Here is a 19,077-nt window from a genome sequence, read left to right on the forward strand (position 1 = left end):
CACAGTTGTTTGTAGTAGCGATAGCTTCCAGGCAGTAGAGAATCTTCAGTCTCCAGGAACATGGGCCCTCAAGGAGCGAGTACCGGTTCCTCTGTAATCTGAAAGGTAAAGAGAAAGCGAGGCCCCCAAGGAGCGAGTACCTCTGGTAAGTGCAAGGAGGCAGAGTAGCTTGGAGAAAACGTATCCGTATTCATCCTTCCGTCCTTGCTAACTCAAACTGATAGTGAAAATAGAGACCTTTAAATATTGGAAGCAGATGACGTCATCTCAGGGGTCGCCCCTGAGGTTCGCGCCCTTGCTGGTACTTCAGTCAGAACGAGCGCGCGTGCCCTAGGTCATCGGGCAAACATGGCAGATCTGCAACGTCGAGCCGGTCCAGGGACACCGGAGGGAGATGGCATGGAGACGCTGCGGCAGCCAGCTGTCCATCAGACCCGGAGGGAGTCGCCACAGAGGTAAAGAGGGCGGAGTGAGGGCGTCGAGCAGCGACGGGCGCAACATTCAGCCCTTCAGCATACTTTTCAAAAACCATTGTGGACATATTATTGGAAAAAACTTGATTAAAACTTCACTAAAAATGGATAACCGTAACTGTACTGAACCAAACATTAAACGCTGAATCCCAGAAAGATTATAGATGCCCTGATCTAGGGATTGGGTGACGGCTTACCCGTAACCTCTTGGAATCGACATTCATTTCATGGACAATTCCTTGGCACCGTTCTTGGGCAGCCGAGGTCGAGATGCTGAGTCTATCTGTCTTTACTAAAGAAAACAAAAATTATCAGGTAAGTAATTTCTCCATTTCCTAGCGTGTAGCCAGATGGACCAGGACCAATGGGATGTATAAAAGCTAATCCCGATCGGGGCGAGAGGCTGCACCGCCCTTGCAAAGGTTGCGTTCTCTCGGGCCCAAACGTCCAGGCGATAGAACTTGGAGAAGGTATAAGGAGGACCATGTTGCCTCTTGGCAGATGTCGACAGAAAACAGCAGTCTAGCCCAGGATACTGTCTGTGCCTAGTGGAATGAATAACTTGAAAGGGTAATGGCTTTCCTGCCTCTACATAGGCTCCCGTGACACCTCCTTGATCCAGCAAGCTATGGTAGCCCACGAAGCTGGTTCGTCCTGTCTCCTTCCATCGTGAAGAACGAACAAGCAGTCCATCTTGCACACCAGTTCTGAAACTTCCAGACCCCGAACCAAAAACCTACTGACATTTAAATGGCAGAGGAACCAGTATTCTTCCGTGTCCTTGCGCCTATCTAGGAATGGCAATGAAATGGACTGATTCAAATGACGTTACCTTGGGCAAGAAGAATGGAACGGTATGAAGTTATAATCCTCCTAGAGTGATACGGAGGAATGGTTCCTGACATGACAAAAGCCTGTAGTTCAGAGACGCAATGAGCCAAGCATATCACCACCAGAAACACTGTTTTCAGGGTTAATAAGCACAAGGAAAGACTGCACAGTGGCCAAAAGGAGGGCCCTGCCAAAAACTCCAAAACCATATTAAGATTCCACATGGGAACCGGCCACCGTATGGGTGGCCAGAGGAGTTTTACTCCTTTCAGAAAACGGGTCATATCCTGATGCACTGCCAGATGGAATCTGTTCACCTCGCCCCTAAAACAGGAGAGAGCCACTACCAGGACCTTCAAGGAGTTAAGGATCAAACCTTTATTCAAGCCGTCCTGTAAAAATTTCAGAACCAGTGGGACTTTGACCATCCGAGGAGCGACACCGTGTTCCTCAGAGCAGGCCTCAGATACTCTCCAGACCCGCACATCCGTTAAGGACGTAGAGAACCTCCATGCATGGAGCAAGGTGGTAATTACTGTTGCTGAATATCCATGCTGCATCAGGCGAACCCTTTCAAGGGCCAAACTGTAAAACAGAATCAAGTTGGATCCTTGTGAAGGACTGGACCTTGCTGGAGCAGTTCCCTGTATGGTGGGAAGCACCATACAGGGAAGCACTCCACCAGGAGTCTCCGCATGTCTGCATACCACTGACACTGGACCAATCCAGAGCTACTAGTAGACTAATCCCCTGTGGTGCTCGATCTTGTGAATAACCCTGCCCAGCAGGGGCCATGAAGAGAAGGCATATAGTAAGTCCTCTTCTGAACTAGGGCATCGATCCCCAGGGAACACTGATCTCTTCTGCAACTGAAAAATCGGGGAACCTTCACATTGTGAGATGCAGCCAGCAAGTCGATTGATGGGAGGCCCCAGCAATCTACCAACAGCTGAAAGGCTTTGTTGACAAGGCCCATTCTCCTGGATCCAGACTCCCCTGCTTAGAAAGTCTGCTCTGAAGTCTTGTCCTGTGATGTAGGAGACCAAGATCATTTGTAGATGTAATTCCACCCATTCAATAAGGAGATCTATCTCCAGTGACACTTGCTGGCTCTTGGTTCTCCCTGGCGGTTGATGTAGGCTACCGTTGTTGTGTTGTCTGACATTATGCAGACTGCCTGACCCTAGAGTATGTGGCTGAACTGTAGACATGCCAGTCTAACTGCCCAAACTTCCAGGCGGTTTATGTTCCAGAGCGCCTCTTCCTTGTCCAATGCCCTTGGGCCATCAGTTCCTGACAGTGAACTCCCCAATCCTGGAGGCTCGCATCTGTCATGAGGACCAGCCAGTTTGGCGGGGACAGGCTGACAGGCTTACATCCTTGCCCAGATAAGTTTCCTGTAGCCACCACTGGAGCTGAGAACATACTTCCATCAGTAGATGGCGGTGAATCAAATAGTCTTGAGACAACAGGTTCCAACGAGACAGCAGGGAGAATTGAAGAGGTCGCATGTGTGCCCTCGCCCATGGTACTACCTCCAGGATTGACGTCATCAACCCGAGGACCTGAAGCTAGCTCCCCACACCTTGGGGAGTATCGCATTCGTCAACCGATGCACTTGGTATATCAACTTGCTTATCCGTGAGGGTGGGAGGAAGACCTTATCCTGCTTGGTGTGGAACCGGACTCCCAGATATTCTAAGGACTGGGAGGGTTTGAGACTGCTTTTTCCATGTTTACAACCCAACCAAACTCCTGAAGCAGGGATGTCACCTGCTGGTCACTCGGGGGCTCTCTTCCAATGACTTTGCCTGGATCAACCAGTAATCCAAGTACGGGTGCACCAGGATTCCCTCTTTCCTCAGTGCCGCCGCAAAACCGCCATAATCTTGGAAAATGTTCTGGGGGTAGTGGCCAGGCCGAAGGGCAGTGCCCGGAACTGATAATGGCAGCCCAGTACCACAAAGTGTAAGAAATGCTGATGTTCTTGCAGGATTGGAATATGAAGGTAGGCCTTGGAAAGGTCCAGGGAGGTTAAGAACTCTCTCCCAGTTGTACAGCCATTATCACGGAGCACAGAGTTTCCATGCGGAAATGAATTACTCGTAGATGTCAGTTGACACTCGAGGTCCAGGACGGGGCAAAAAGAACTCTCCTTCTTGGGTATGATGAAATATATGGAATACTACCCCGTATTTTCCTGGGGCACAGGTACTGGAATTATAGCCCTCAATTTCAGGAGCCATATCAAGGTAGACTCCACTGCCTGCTTCTTGTGCTGGGAGTGGTAAGGAGACATCATGAACAGGTCCTGAGGAGTGCTGCAAAACTCCAGTGCATAGCCTTCTCGTATGACATCCAGTAACCATTTGTCTGACATGATCTCGACTCACTGCTGGTAGAAGAGGGATAGTCAATCCCTTATCTCCTCATTCCATGGATGGGTTGGCAAAACTTCATTGGGGAGTTTGGACCGAACCCGAACCTGAAAATGCCCCTCTCTTGGGCTGTCGACTCCAAAAGGACTGAGACCTCCCTGAGGACCGAGACCTCTGAAATGTTGAGTTTCTGTAGGGTTGAAAGCAATGGGAGCCCCTAGATCAACCCCTCATAGGTGAGGGTGCTATAACTGCTTTCTCTTATCTTCCGGTAGCCAGGACACTTACTGGCCAGCTTTTCCAATTCGCTTCCGAAGAGAAGTGATCCCTTAAAGGGCATCTTTGTAAGGTTTGCCTTAGAGGTTTCGTCTACTGACCAATTTCCCAGCTATAGCTGTCTTCTGGCCGCTATCACTAAGGCTACTCCTCTGGCCGAGGTACGGACTAGGTCAGAGCCCGCATTAGCTAAAAGGGCAGCAGCGGGCTCCATAACTTCTCTGGAATACACCCAAGTCATCCACCTCTCTAGAGAGGAGCAGGCATGAGCGAGTCACCAGGGCACAACAAGAAGCAATCTGTAAAGTCATTGCTGTCACGTCAAAGGCTTGCTTAAGGATGGACTCCATCCACCTATCATGCATATCCTTTAAGGCCGCTCCTCCCTCCACTGGGATAGTTGTTCACTTTGAAACAGTGCAGACCAGCGCATCCATTTTAGGGAAATGCAGGTATTCTCTCGCCACCGGATCCAGTGGGTATACAGCTTCTAATGCTCAACCTCCTTTAAAACTCACTTCTGGGGCATCCCATTCCAGGTCAATTAACACCTGGATGGCTTCCAGCACCGGAAAATAGCAAGAGGCTTTCCGCAGAGACACCAGAATAGCATTCTTCTTTGGTTCTGCCATACAGTCCGCCTTAGGAACTCCCAGTGTCTTCAGGGTCTGGGAAACCAGAGCCGGCAATTCATCTCTATGGAAAAAACGTAACAAGGTCTGGTATGGTTCCAAACCTGGTGGGATTTCCTCATCTTCCAAGGAATCTGGATCCCCTTCTTCGTCCATGCTGTCTGGGTCCCTGCCAGGAATACTATTGGTGAGATGAGGATATCTTGGGGTCTGCCGACAGGGCTAGGAAAGGGGGGCCCTACCAGCTGGGGTTCCGTCAGGCCAGGGGCCTGTATGAAGGCTTGAAGGCCTTGAAATATTCCACCCGCCGGCCTCATGCCTAGCCCAGGAGATACTAGGGTAGGCGTTGCTGGATTTCCCTCTCCCATGAAAGTCCCAACCCCGGGATTACTCAGATCCCAGGTACTTCCGGTTAACGTTGTAGCTGATCCATCCTCAGAATGGGAGGATCCAGGCTTTACCTTAATTCTGTGCCAAGAGGGATGCGCAGTGTTGTCGTGACATTACACGCACTGTGCGTGTGTAGAGCCGGCACGTACCGCATATACCGATGCTCTATGGTGGGCAATAGAAGGTGCACAAAAATGTGTGCAAGATGGCACCACAGCGGCCTACCACATAGTGGCCTACTGAGCCTAAAGTGGAGCCTAGCCCACCGGGGGGCTGCTCAACCCGCTCGGAATCCCTCTTCCCCTTACCCCAACAGGATTGGGAACGACATCAATACGGCACGCTGAGCAAGGGAGACCGAAGGAAGTCTTACTGAAACCCCTCCATCTCTGATCGGGAAATCCTCTTTTCTTTTTTTCTTCTTACCTGGGCTCAGCGCTTACTGGCTGAGAACAGAGACGGTCTCCGGAGGGAGGGAGAGGGATTTGGCAGTCACCACCACACTCAGCTTCTTTTACCCGCTGCCTTTCAGCTGCTTCAGCAGCAAAATCCACACTGGGAACCGGCAACTGGACCAAGGCACACCTCTGAGAGATCTCTGAAATCACCTCCGGAATTCTCAACTGAGGGAGGAACCTTTAGGTATCACCGCAGGAGAGCGGGGCTCAATCTTTCTCCAATTTAAAAGTAGAATTTCTTCTTCTAAAGGATACATCGATCCCGATAGGGAAAGCACGTCCACATCTGCTAGGAGACGGAGATATACTGAAGGGCTGAGATCACTGCAGGGGTGTATCTAGGGTGACGTCAGCTTTGAAACCTGACTCCGTCTCCATCTGCTGGCAGGGGAGCATAAACCCATTGGTCCTGAGTCCATCTGGGTACATGCTAGGAATTCAACATTTCCTAACACACACATACAACCAACCCCATAGACACAAACACAAAGATGAACACACATTTAAACATAAGCACCATGTGTAGAACGAGTAATTCTGCTAGTGATGTAATATGAAAATAAACTGGAGGATGAATGCAACTCAAGACAGAAAAACGACCGACTGGTCTCACTGTTGAATACTGAGATTTGCTAACATCAGCAGGTTTACATCAAAAGAAGGGCAAAAGGCACCCTGGTCGAGTTCAATATTTGGGGGGGCAAAAGAAGCTTAAAAATGTGTCTCAGTAGCGTATTTTCCTGTTACTGCTTGACTTACTTTGCACACACTGTTCGCTTCATCAGGTCTCTAGCCATATCTTCCACGGGAATGTTAAGAATACAAAATGGAGACTGTAAAAAAAATATAAATACACATGAGTAATTAGCAGCCACTTCCTAAGATTTCAGCTGAATTGCCCTGATTCCCTATGGGAGACAGAAAGAAAAATGATTTTAAGTGCTGTGGGTGCCAGGAGCACACAAAAACTGTGAGCAAAAATCTGAACAAAATTCGATGAACGGTTCAAAGATTATTGAAGTGGAACCTACTGAGCGAGGAGACCAGAGAGAGATGCTGATTCTATAAAGCCAGTTTCCCTGTAGGAAACTAGGCTAACAAGAACGGGTTTTGCCTGATACAAGCATGATTTACGTAGACTTTTGTTTACTGGAAGCAAGTAGGTTGTAGAAATCTCATCAAAAGTATTATTGAATTGTTCCGGCCATGTAACCATTCATCATGGAAAGCTTGTGTGATATAGCTGAGTCATACTCAGTTCGTTTTGCGCATATTAAATTCATACTCCTAGCACTGAGGTCAGAGTTCAAAGCTCCCCATCCTCCATGCTAGCAGGGCAGCAGTCAGAGGCTCCAGGCATCTTCTGCCGGATCTTCCCCATCAGAAAAACCTTTAAGAGTGGTGGTGGCAGGGACTCTGTTCCGACTGCCTAACTTCGGGACAGTTTGCTTTGTCTGATAAATAAGATTGACTTGGCCCGAGTTACTGAACTCAAGGGTTTTTGTATACTGATCAACACCTTAAGGATGGCAACATCAACTTTCACAAAATAAAAAAAATAAAAAACATACAGAATAAAGCAACTGCAAACACAAGCTCCCTGCTCCAATGTCAAATCTGCCAGTAGGTCACCAATAGGGACAGAGCAGAAAATAAATCATTTTCTCCCTTTGCTGTACAGCCCCTGCCCAGGCAGTGGATCTGGGTGATGCAGGTGTCCTTAACAATCAGGATGGCTGGAGAGTGGGCTACTCCAAGATTTGTCCCAGGGCCAGCTGGTCAATCGCCAACCAACACTGCAGTAGTGACACCCATCTTCCCTCACTTCCCCGGAAACCATGCCTAACCCCTTCTGACCTCAAACGCCAGCCTCCTGCATCACAGCATGCAGCTATATGGTCTCTTAAAATGCTACACATCTTACAAATTCTGCCAGGGGCACGTAAACCTATAAGCACACTTATGTGTGTCATTACATGATACTGTTCTCATTTGCAACTTACTTTTCCATGGATTTCCTGTTCACTGCTGAACTGACCACCACAGAGAGAAAGCAAGGATTTTATTTCCTACAATGAAAAGCACTACATGATGACAACAGCAATTGGAAATAGTATTTTAATTAAATCCTAACAAATCTTGCTTAACTTAAATGGATCCTATGGTGCTGGGCTGATAGGATCTCTTCCAACTCTTTGCAGGCATATAATTATGGGTTAAAAAGCATTAGCACTATAATATATTTTTTCTTATGCCTTGATAAATAAAATCATACAGGGCCCAACTCAAACGCTAAGGATGCCATCATTCTAAAACATAAGGGCCTCAAAAAGCCAACAAATCCCCTTCAACACACACAACCCATTCCTCCTCTGCTGGCCCTCAGGATTAAATCTGAACTTGGGTGCATCTGTAACACAATAGCAGCTCTGGCAGGAAACGAAGAATTCAGAAAAACAAGGAGCCACAACATCAATCCCACCAAGAAGCGGTATGCAAAAAAAAAAAATTCCACATTTTAAATGAAACATGGCAAAGTTTTTCACCATTTGCAGATCTGTTTATATGCAAAGGTACAATATTTACCCTGGTAGCATTTGCCAAAATGCTAACATCGTATGTATTTTAACTTTGCTAATAATGTAGGTATTTTTCATTTGCACAGTTAAAAGCTGAGATTATTTCCTTACCTCTTTATCCCAGTGTTCCCTATACAGCATGAATGAGATGCGTCTACTGAGGACCCACTTCAAAAGCTACAACAAAGTCAAAAGGACTCACCTCAAATTTAAACCCCACCCGCTCACAACTATAAATCTTTGCCAGTATTCTACACAGAGAACTTTCTAAATCTAAAGCTTGCCACTTTTTGAGATGGTACCAGAACTAGAGTTGACAGTTTTCCCCAGATTCAATGGACTACAACCTAGCTTCCCTTTCAATTTCAGATTCTCCTAATTGCATGTGTGGTTCGTGCAGTTAGTATAGCTGTGTTTAAAAAAGGATTGGATAAGTTCTTGGAGGAGAAGTCCATTACCTACTATTAAGTTCACTTAGAGAATAGCCACTGCCATTAGCAATGGTAACATGGAATAGACTTAGTTTTTGGGTACTTGCCAGGTTCTTATGGCCTGGATTGGCCACTGTTGGAAACAGGATGCTGGGCTTGATGGACCCTTGGTCTGACCCAGTATGGCATGTTCTTATGTTCTCATACCTCTCACAGCACACCTCTGGGAGGGTGACAACCTTGCAAGAAGAAGTCACCCTCCTAACCATCAGCTTCAAAAGCACCACCCTCTTAAATGTCAAAGCATCTTTGAAAAAAAAAAAAAAACAAAACTTTACAGCTCAGCCAGCCAAAATATATGCAACTGATCTTCATTTCCCATTCATCAGCAAGTCTGCCACCATTCAGTTTCTGAATCTCAACCCACAGTGCAATGAGCTACAGCACAAAGCAAATGCTCAGTCATTTGAGGACCACTGGCATTTCTGACAGAATAAACAGATAACGAAATTACTACTTACTAAATAATTTTGTTTTCCTTACCGTAGACAGATGGACTCAGAACCAGTGGGTTATGCACCTCTACCAGCAGATGGAGACAGAGCAAATTGACGTCACAATATATATACTCCTGCAGTGACATCAGCCTGCCAGTATTTTCTCAAAAGCAACTGTGGACAGAGTAGCAAAACATTTGACTAAAAAACATATAGCCATTTCAATACTCAGCCAACATAAAACACTGAGCTCAAACAATAAGCACATTAACACTAGTCTAGGGACTGGAGGAACACTTACCAGTAATCCCGTGGAACACGTAGCCACACAGGAGGACCATTAACACAATCATTCGGCAGCCGAGGGCAGGAAGCTGAGTCCATCTGTCTACACTAAGGAAAACGAAATTATCAGGTATGTAGTAATTTCTCCTTTCCTAGCATGTAGACAGATGGACTCAGGGCTAGTGGGATGTACTCAAGCTACTCCCGAATAGGGTGGGAGGCTTCCCTCAGTCCAGTCCACACCGCACGTGTAAAGGCTATGTCCTCCCAGCTCTGCACATCCAGACAATAATACCTGGAAAAGGTGTGTAAGAAAGACCATGTTGCAGCTCGGCAAATGTCGACGGGAGACAACAATCTAACCTCCAACCTGAGCCCTAACCTGAGTAGGCCATGGCTCTTCAGCATCCACATACGCAGCCGTGACCACCTCCTTAATCCAGCAAGCTATTATGGCCCATGAAGCTGGTTCACCCTGTTTTCCTCCACCATGAAGGACTAACAAACGATCCGTCTTTCAGAAAGGTTTAGAAACCTCCAGATACCTCACAACGTGTCTCTTGACATCCAAGGGACAGAACAGGAGATATTCTTTCGCATCTCTTTCCTTATCCAAGGACGGCAAGGAAATGGACTGATTAAAGTGAAAATCTGAGACCACTTTAGGCAAGAATGAAGGAACAGTATGTAGCTGTATGGCTTCTGGAGTCACCCGAAGGAACAGCTCCTTTCAAGACAAGGCCTGCGATACGCAGAACATATCGCCACCAGAAACATTGTTTTCAAGGTCAACAACCAAAGGAAAGGCTACACAGTGGTCGAAACATAGGGCCCACCAAGAAATCCAATACCAGGTTAAGACTCCACAAAGGAACCAGTAACCGCAAGGGAGGACGAAGATGTTTCACTTCCTTCAAGAAACGGGCCACATCAGGATGGGACAATAAGGATTCACCATTCACCTGGCCCCTGAAACAGGCAAGAGCCGCAACCTGTACCTTCAAGGAATTAAGGGCCAACCCTTTATTTAATCCATCCTGCAAAAATTCCAAAATAAGCAGGATCTTAACTGAATGAGGAAGAACACCTCGATCCTCACACCAAGCCTCAAACACTCGCCAAACCTGCACATAGGCTAAGGAAGTGGAGAACATTCGAGCTCATAGCAATCACCGCAGAAGAATATCCACGTTTCAACAAGCAAGCCCTCTCAAGGGCAATACCATAAGACAAAACTGAGTGAGATCCTCATGAAGGACAAGCCCCTGCTGCAACAGATTCTTGTGTAGCGGATGACGTAGGGGGGTCTCTACCACGAGTCTTTGCAGATCTATATTCCATGGTCTTCTGAGCCTATCCAGTGCCACCAGGAGCACCATCCCCCTGTGGCCTACAATCCTGCAAACCATTCTGCCCAACATGGGCCACAGGGAAAAAGCATACAACAGCTGGTTTTCCAGCCAGACTTGCACAAGAGCATCGATACCCAAGGACCTTGGATATCTCCTACGACTGAAGAATTGAGGAACCTTCACATTGCAAGAAGTCACCAGCAGGTCTAGAAACAGAAGGCTCCAGCAATTCACTATGAGCTAAAATGCCTCATCTGACAATACCCATTTTCCTGGGTTCACATTCTCCCTGCTGAGAAAGTCTGCTCTTCGTTGACTTTTCCTGCAATGTGAAAGGCCGAGATCTCCTGGAGATGCCCTTCCACCCATTCTATAAGTTGGTCTATTTCCAGCAACACTTGCTGGCTCTCGTTTTCTCCCTGCCAACTGATGTAAGCCACCATTGTTGTGACATTCAACATTACTCGGACTGCTCAATCCTGCAATCTTCTGCTGAACTGCAAGCACACTTACCAGAATGCCCAGGCTTCTAGGTGATTGATGCTCCAGAGAGATTCTTCTGTATTCCAGGGTCCTTGTGCTGTTAGTTCCTGAAAGTGAACTCCCCAACCCTGGAGACTCACATCTGTCATAAGTACCAACCAGTCTGGCGATGTCAGAGAAACTCCCTCTCCCAGATGATCTCCTTGCAACCACCACTGGAGGTGAGAGCAGACTTCCATCAGCAGGTGGAGCCAAATCATGTAGTCCTCAGACTGCGGGTTTCAATGAGAGAGCAGAAGGTGCTGAAGAGGATGCATGTTTGTCCTCGCCCACATCACCACTTCCAGGATTGCCGCATCAAAGCAAGTACCTGTAGATAGGACCACACTGTCAGGTATATAGTGTTCATCAAAAGACGCACCTGCAATATCAATTTCTGAATACGAACTTCTGGCAGGAAAACTTTGCCCTGTTTCATGTCGAACCGAACACCTAGGTATTCCAATGACTGAGATGGCTCAAGACTGCTCTTGGCTAAGTTCACCACCTAAACAAGCTCCTATTACAGGGAGATCACCTTGCAGGTTACAGGTAGCTCTCTTCCAGGGACTTGGCTCAAATCAGCCAGTCATCCAAATACGGGTGTACTAGAATTCCATCCTTTCTCAACTCTGCCGCCACTACCACCACCACCACCACCATAAGCTTGGAAAAAGTTCTTGGAGCGGTGGCTAGACCAAAAGGTAGTGTCCAAAACTGATAATGGCACCCCAACACCACGAAATGCACAAAACATTGGTGTTCCAATCAGATGGGGAATTGGAGGTACACCTCGGACAGATCCAAGGTCGTCATAAATTCCCCCGACTGCACAGCCATTATCACTAAGTGCAAAGTTTCCATGCTAAAATTAGTCACCTGCAAATGATGTTTGACTCCTCTGAGATCCAGGATAGGACGACAGGAGCTCTCCTTCTTGGGCACAACGAAATATATGGAATATCGCCCTGTACTTTTTTGAGACGTAGGTACTGGAACCACAGCCCTCAGACTGAGAAGTCTTGACAGCGCAGATTCCACCGCCAGCCTCTTCTGTAGGGAGACACAATGAACACGTCCGGAAAAACAGAGCAAAACTCCAGCGCATCTCTTTCTTGTATGTCCTCCAGGACCCACTGATCCGATGTGATCTTGCCCCCACCTCTGAAAAAGAGAGAGAGGCGTTCCCCTATCTCCTGTTCCTGAGGGTGGGTTGGCAAACCTTCATTGTGAGGCTTGGGAGGCTCCACTACCCGAGTCCGCACCTCACCTGGGCTGTCTGGGACGAAAGGACTGAGACTTGCCGAAAGGCCAAATCCTCTGAAAGTTTGGCCCTCTGTAGGGACGAAACCGCTTGGAACCCCTGAGGTGACTCCTCATACCAAAGGGGCGCGGTAACTGCTTCTTATCCTCCGGCAACAGAGGACTTGAGGATTCGCCCCACTTACTGACCAGTTTCTCCAACTCGCTCCCATACAATAGCGAGCCTTTAAACGGCAATTTCATAAGGTTAGCTTTGGAGGTCACATCGGCAGATCAGTTTCGCAGCCATAACTGACGCCTGGCTGATATTACCAAAGCCACTCCTCTGGCTGAGGTACGGACCATATCGCAGCCTGCATCTGCTAAAAAGGTGGAGATGGGTTCCATAACCGCTCGAATTCACTCCAGAATCATCAACCTCATGAGAGAGAAGCAGACAAGAGCGAGCCACCAGGGTACAACAGGAAGCTATCTGCAATGTCACTGCCACTGCCACAAATGCTTACTTAAGGATGGCCACAATCCTCCTGTCATGCACATCCTTTAAGGCTGCTCCTCACTCCATGGGGATAGTAATCCGCTTAAGAGACAGCACAGACAAGCGCATTAACTTTCTGAAAACACAGATGCTCTCTCACCACTGGACCCAGGGGGTACAGGCCTTCCAAGCACCTTCTGTGCCCTCTGGCATACTACCTTCCAACTTAAATTCATGTTAGATTTAGTATTATATACAGTTTTCATACTTTCTAAACTACATTCTTGCTACACTTGGTCTACCTAACTTTCCTATACATTCTACATACCCCCTCCTTCCTGTGCATTTACATCCCAACCTAAGGTTGGGATGCATATCGTGTATTTATCTTTGCTATTGTATATTTAAATTTCCTACTGTGTAGTTAAGTTTGCCTTCTCCATCATGCCTGTTGCTCTCCTTTTCCGTGCATCTTCCTCTTGCACCTCCCAGTTATTCATGACCCTGTTTTTTGTAACTGCTCTTTTCCTACTTCTTTATCCCCTGTTACATGCAAACCGACATGATATCTCTGATGATAGTCGGTCAAGAAAAACAGTAAATAAAATTAAATAAATAAATAAAGTCCAAACTCCTTTGAAATTTGCCTCCGGGGTGTCCCATGCAAGATCAATCAATTCTTGAATGGCTTCCATAACAGGAAAAAACAAGAGACTTTACGCAATGAAACCAAAATGGGATTATTCTTTGGCCCAGACATGGAATCTGCCACAAGCACTCCCAGCACCTGCAGGTCTGGGAAATCAGGGCAGGCATTTCATCTGTATGAAAAAACGCAACATAGTCCTATACGGTTCCAGTCCCGGAGGAATTTCCCCATCTTCCAGAGTCAGGATCTGCCTCATTGTCAGTGCCATTCCTGTCAGAAATACCCGCAGTTAACTGAGTTGTGCTTGGGCGCATAAAGACAGTACTGGAAGAGGGAGAGGCCACCGCCTGAGGATCTGACCTGACAGGACTGGGCAGGGGTGAGGACTGCAATCCTTAAAAAAATTCTACCCAAGGAAAGGCAGAAGGATCCATGCCAGGGGCAGATTGGCTTATCGGAGGATCAGGCTTCCCCTGGTGGGCCATTCGTTCCCATCACGTGTTTTTTGTTTGTTCGTTTGTTTTGGGTTTTTTTTAATATCTTCCCGCCAAAGAAAATGAGAAGGGCTGCTGTGGCCCAAAAAAAGATCTACAAAGTTGCGGCAGAGCCGTGCTTGAAGTAAGGCCAGTGGGCTGCGTCACAGCTCAATCTGCTGTGCCTGAAGAGGACCTGCAAGCTGCGGCAGAGCTCATCCTGCCACGGCGTGAAGAGAGATCTCTGGGGCCGCTGAAGAGGACCTGCGTCCAGGACCAGTGCACCACCAGTCTGGAGGCGGCATCGGCAAAACTTCTCCTTCTTCCTGTCTGCGTGACCTAGAAGAGGAAGTGGTGGGTCTGTGCGGGCGGGAAGAAGAGGCCATGTAGGAAAAAGAAGAGCACCAGCCATTGCAGGAAGAGGCAGCATTGGCCCCAAGTTCCTGAGCTCAGCCCTTCCCGGCTGAGTACAGAGACGGTCTCCGGCTATGGGGGAAGAGGGCATAGGCCGTCACCACCGCACTCGGCTTCCTGCACCCGCTGCCTTTCAGCTGTTCAAACAGCTAAGTCCACGCCAGCTGAAAAACCAGATACTGGACCAAGGCACTCATCTGAGGGACCACGGAAATCACCTCATGAATTCTCAACTGGGGGAGGAACCATTTGGTATCACCACAGGAGTGGGGCTTTTTCTTTTTAAAATTCTCCTTCTTAAATCTGAAGCAATCCCCAGTAAGGAGGTGCACGTCCACCATCTGCTGGAGACGGAGAATTCAAGCAGGCTGTCACTGCAGGAGTATATATACTATGACGTCAGTTTGCTCCATCTGCTGGTAGAGGTGCGTAACCCACTGGTCCTGAGAACATCTGTCTACATGCTAGCAAAGCATACTTTGTTTTCTGTATCAGGTCTAAGTGTTATTTGCCTTTATTATGTAACTGGGTGAGGATCTTTTTGCTTAAAAAATATTAATTTCCTTGGATAATGCAGAGCTTACATTTAAGCAGAAGTGTGCGTCAGGAGGGAAGCAAGTTTACTGAATGGAATAATGATATTAAAAGCAAATAACATTTTAATGCTCTGTGGTGATATTTGTGAGTAATTGTGTGCACTCTGGAGGGACTGGGATGATATTTTAGTAGGACAGATCCTCTGACAAATTCAAAAGTGAACAATGGCAATTTTAACTTCTTCCTGAACTTTTTTTTTTTTGGTGTGGAGCAAGTACTTGTACCAATTCACATTATCCTGCTTTTAGTACAACTTATCACCACGCTCTTTCACAATATATTGAACCTGAAACTATTTATTTTTAAGAATAGTTATCAGTCATATAGCATATTTTCTCCATATAGGTCTGTCTTGGGTAATACGCCTGCTGATGTCTGAAGAGAGAGCCTAAAGGGGCAGCTTTAGTGTTTTCAATGCCTAGCCAGCTGAGAGTACCTGGGAGAATACACCTTCCAGTGAGCAAAGGGTCAACGGACCATCAGGAAAATCATCCACTGCAACAGCATTCCAAGAGCAAGACAAAATGCAAGAAGGCAGAAAGGTGACACCTGGCCTCTGCGGCACAAGGAACTGGTAAGCCTAACCTGGTTTTTTTTTTCAAGTCCCATTTCAAAACATCCTGAGTGTGTCTCAACCAGACGAAATATGAAAAAGGAGGTGAAAAACCAGAATGGACTCACAGGGCCTTGCAACTCCAGGGCCACATGGCAACCTACTGCTTTCTCTATTTTTTGACTACTGGAGAAGCCAGGTGAATGAGGCAATGCCTGAAAGGTTTACTTCTTCACTAGAACGGCAGCAGTATGATCACATTAGTTAAAATCTTATCTACACTGGGGTGATCTGCACAGAGCAGCAGTAACAATCCTTATAGCAATAGTACGACTGCATCAGGCTTCTGAGAAGGCTGGGATAATCCGCACAGAAAGACCATGGTTAAAATATCAAAGAGCATGGTGAAACTGGATGTTTTTGGACAACGGCCTTGCTAGCTTTGGGAGCTGTAAGGACGTTACAAAACTTGATGGTAAAAAATGGAAAAGAACTTGAGTGTCAGGTTAAATACGAGTCTTGTAAGAATCAAAGAGGAAGGGAACAAGGTCTGAAATAGCCTACCAGCTGAGGTGGCAGAGGTCAGCACTTGACCCATATGGAAGGCAGTAACAGAAACAGGGTTCAGAGATCTAGTTTAAGACAAGAGGAGGGGAAGTGGTGTTGATTTAAAGATACATAAATTTATAGGCTCATCAACCCAGAGCAGTAGAGAACCAGGGAGAAGGTATCTAGATTGGGCAAACGGAATAAGTCAATTTATTTTGCCATTTATAAATCGGAAACATCCAATAATATTTTGAGCATCTCGGCTCACAAAAAAAAAAATAGGCACAGGCATACATTATTTATCTGCTGCCAGAAACCAACCAGGTCAATGCCAGCAGGTTGATTGTGGTCAGGTATACAGCAAAAAAAGAAAACAAGAAGCAGATAAAAGAACCATATCCTAGTCAAGTATCAATCACAGGCCACGGGGCAGCCAACTTGGCACCAGCTACAACTACCCTAGATCAATACCGGCACATTGGTGGGGGCTGGGTGCTATCCAGAAATGACACAAGACCAAGGCAGCCCAATGACTGGACAACGGTTTCACTGCTAAAGAAACTGCATTGCTATTATGTAATGCTGTAAGATATTTTGGGTGCAAGTCAGAAAGAGGGGATACAAAAATAAGCAATAAATAGCTCTGGTAGCTATTTAAATGATTGCAAAGTTTATGGTAAAACAGTGGAGAAAGACTGGTCACTGGATTAAATCTGGGAATGTATATGCACATTTATTCAGGACAGTCACGAAGCAAAGAGAAAGACAAAAGCTGACTTAGATCACGAGCAATATCCTACAAGCGATGAAGATTTTACAGCTGGCAGTGCAGACAGGAATAACTTGGTGGACTGGATGGGCCAACTGGTCTTTATCGACCATCATTATTGTGTTACTATGTGAAAGAGGAACTAGGGTATACGGCAGGGGTGGCCAACCTTTCATCCATCAAGAGCCAAGGAATCAGAATGCACAATACCAAAGGGCCTCAAGTTTTTAAGAAATGAGAGGGTCCTCAATGAGGTGCAAGTAGGGTAACTGCCCAGGATACTAAGCTGGAGGAACCCCTCACTATCCTTTTGAGTCTGTGTGCGAGTCCAAATGGAGAAAGCAACTCTTGCTAGGGCAATGTTATGTCCAGAAACTTCCCTGCATTTTTTTTTTTTTTGAAGGGAGGCATGGGGAATCCCAATGGCAAACCTCCTTCCCCTCATCCCTACCAGTATCTTTTTCTCAACCTCCGCCCCACCCACACCCTCTGTCAAACCTCTCTCAATACCATCCTATCCCTACCAGTCTCGAATCTGGGAAACCCTGAAGCGGGCTCTACACAAGCAGGACATTCCGAGTAACTTATGGAGCAAAAACTAAAGATAAAGTGACTGCCCCTGACAAAGCAGCCGACGAAACACGAGCCGTGTCAGGCAGCAGACTCTGTACCGCTCCTCTCCCGGTGTATATTTGCTCAGCTCTCAGCAAGAAACGATAGGTGCTATTTTTAGCGTTAAGCCGCTTAGCAAATTAATATGAACAGTGTTCATCATCTCAGAAAGGAAAAAGAAACAAAAAGAAAATAAGTGAGAAATAGACACCTATGGTTATAAATATGAAAGTGTGGTAACTTAATGTACCAAAGAAATCGTGGGGTCCATTAAGTAGGAACCATTTTCAATCATAAGTGAGAGAGTATAACATTATAACTCTCCCTTATCATATATGAGGTCTCTACTCACAAACAAAGAATTCAGCAAAAGTTTCCAATATATATGGTGTTATTTATATCACTCCCCACCCTGACATTATTTCTGGCTCTATCATCCCCAGTCACTACCTCCGGCTTCCTTTAACACACACTTTCCGACTCAGGCTTTCTTGCACATCTTTACTGTCATTCCTCCAGTTCATCTGAACTTTTTATTCCCCCATCCCTTGATTTCTTGTCCATTCCTCCCAACCACTCCCTCCACACTATTTCACACTCTAAACCCACTCATACAACCCCCTACCCTCCCTCTGTTCCCCCCACCTTCGTACTTGCTGTAGAATACATGGCAGCGTGAACCTTGAGGAAGAATCCAATCTGCATTGACTTCAGGGAGACGAAGGGAACAAAGGCATTTACTTATTGCTCACCTCTTCTCACAGCATTCAACTCGTCCTTGTACTATCCAATAGTATTTAATCCTCTTCTCAACTCTCCTAACATTCACCCCTTTTCATACCACTCCCCCAGAAGTATTCACCCCCTTGTGGGGATCCCTCGCCTCCCACAATATTCACCACTTCTCACACTGCCCCCCACTCCAAGCATTCGTGCCCTTTCAGCACTCAACCACTTTGCTTGTTAAAATCCTTCTGGCCTGGTGGGTGCTCCTACCCTCTGCTGTTAGCTAAACCCCAAGTCCTGGGAACACGGCGATCTGCTGGGGCTGGAGCAGTGTGGCCGCCAGCTTCTTCCCTGTGAACAAGTCAGTACTCCAGGCAGCAGGTGGGGAGGGTTGGAGCAGGGAACTGATTACCTCTTTGTTGTCCTGTCTTGTTCCCTTTCTTCCTGTTCTCCAGTGCTGCTGGTTGCAGATAGGATGGGAGCAGCAGCGCAAGGATGAACAGAGAAAAATCCCTGCTCCTTGCTCCAGCCTCTCTCTCCTGTTTTCTGCTGCAATTAGAACAGGATTGGAGGGACGGGAACAAGGAGTAATGGGGAACTTCTATCCTCTTTTCTACTGTGTGCAACCCCCTTCCCCCTCCTGTCCTCTGCAATATGGAACAAAGCACCATTAAGAAGCCACAGGTTGACCACCCCTCACTTCTATGAAAAGCAGGCTGGATCAGTACAAAAGGCCTTGGGACCTTTGGCTGGGACCATATTAATGATTGTTACAGGGGGACAGAGGATTTGTTTGTTTTTCCGGGTGGATGTTAATTATCCTGTTTTTGACTGAAGATAAAGGGTTCGTTTTTGGGTGGGGAGGTGAGCCAGGAGAAACGTGCCGGGCC

General features: G+C 46.8%; 1 protein-coding gene across 4 annotated transcripts in view; it reads right to left on the bottom strand.

Annotated features, from left to right (window-relative positions):
- The window catches only part of TRMT11 (tRNA methyltransferase 11 homolog), a 157,719-nt gene that overhangs the window by 138,263 nt on the left and 379 nt on the right, over nucleotides 1-19,077 (bottom strand). For 2 of the 4 annotated variants that reach the window (XM_029596682.1, XM_029596684.1), the window contains exons 2-4: nucleotides 8,556-8,755; nucleotides 7,442-7,507; nucleotides 6,198-6,271 (exon numbers count right to left, since the gene is read on the bottom strand). In XM_029596682.1, coding sequence (XP_029452542.1) covers nucleotides 6,198-6,271; nucleotides 7,442-7,507; nucleotides 8,556-8,717 — 302 coding nt within the window. In that variant the 5' untranslated portion in view covers nucleotides 8,718-8,755. Of the gene's footprint in view, nucleotides 1-6,197; nucleotides 6,272-7,441; nucleotides 7,508-8,555; nucleotides 8,756-19,077 lie in introns of those variants that run through there. The other 2 variants (XM_029596683.1, XM_029596685.1) reach the window with 2 other exon arrangements.

The sequence above is a fragment of the Rhinatrema bivittatum genome, chromosome 3 (assembly GCF_901001135.1).
Source record: "Rhinatrema bivittatum chromosome 3, aRhiBiv1.1, whole genome shotgun sequence".
Taxonomy (NCBI): domain Eukaryota; kingdom Metazoa; phylum Chordata; class Amphibia; order Gymnophiona; family Rhinatrematidae; genus Rhinatrema; species Rhinatrema bivittatum.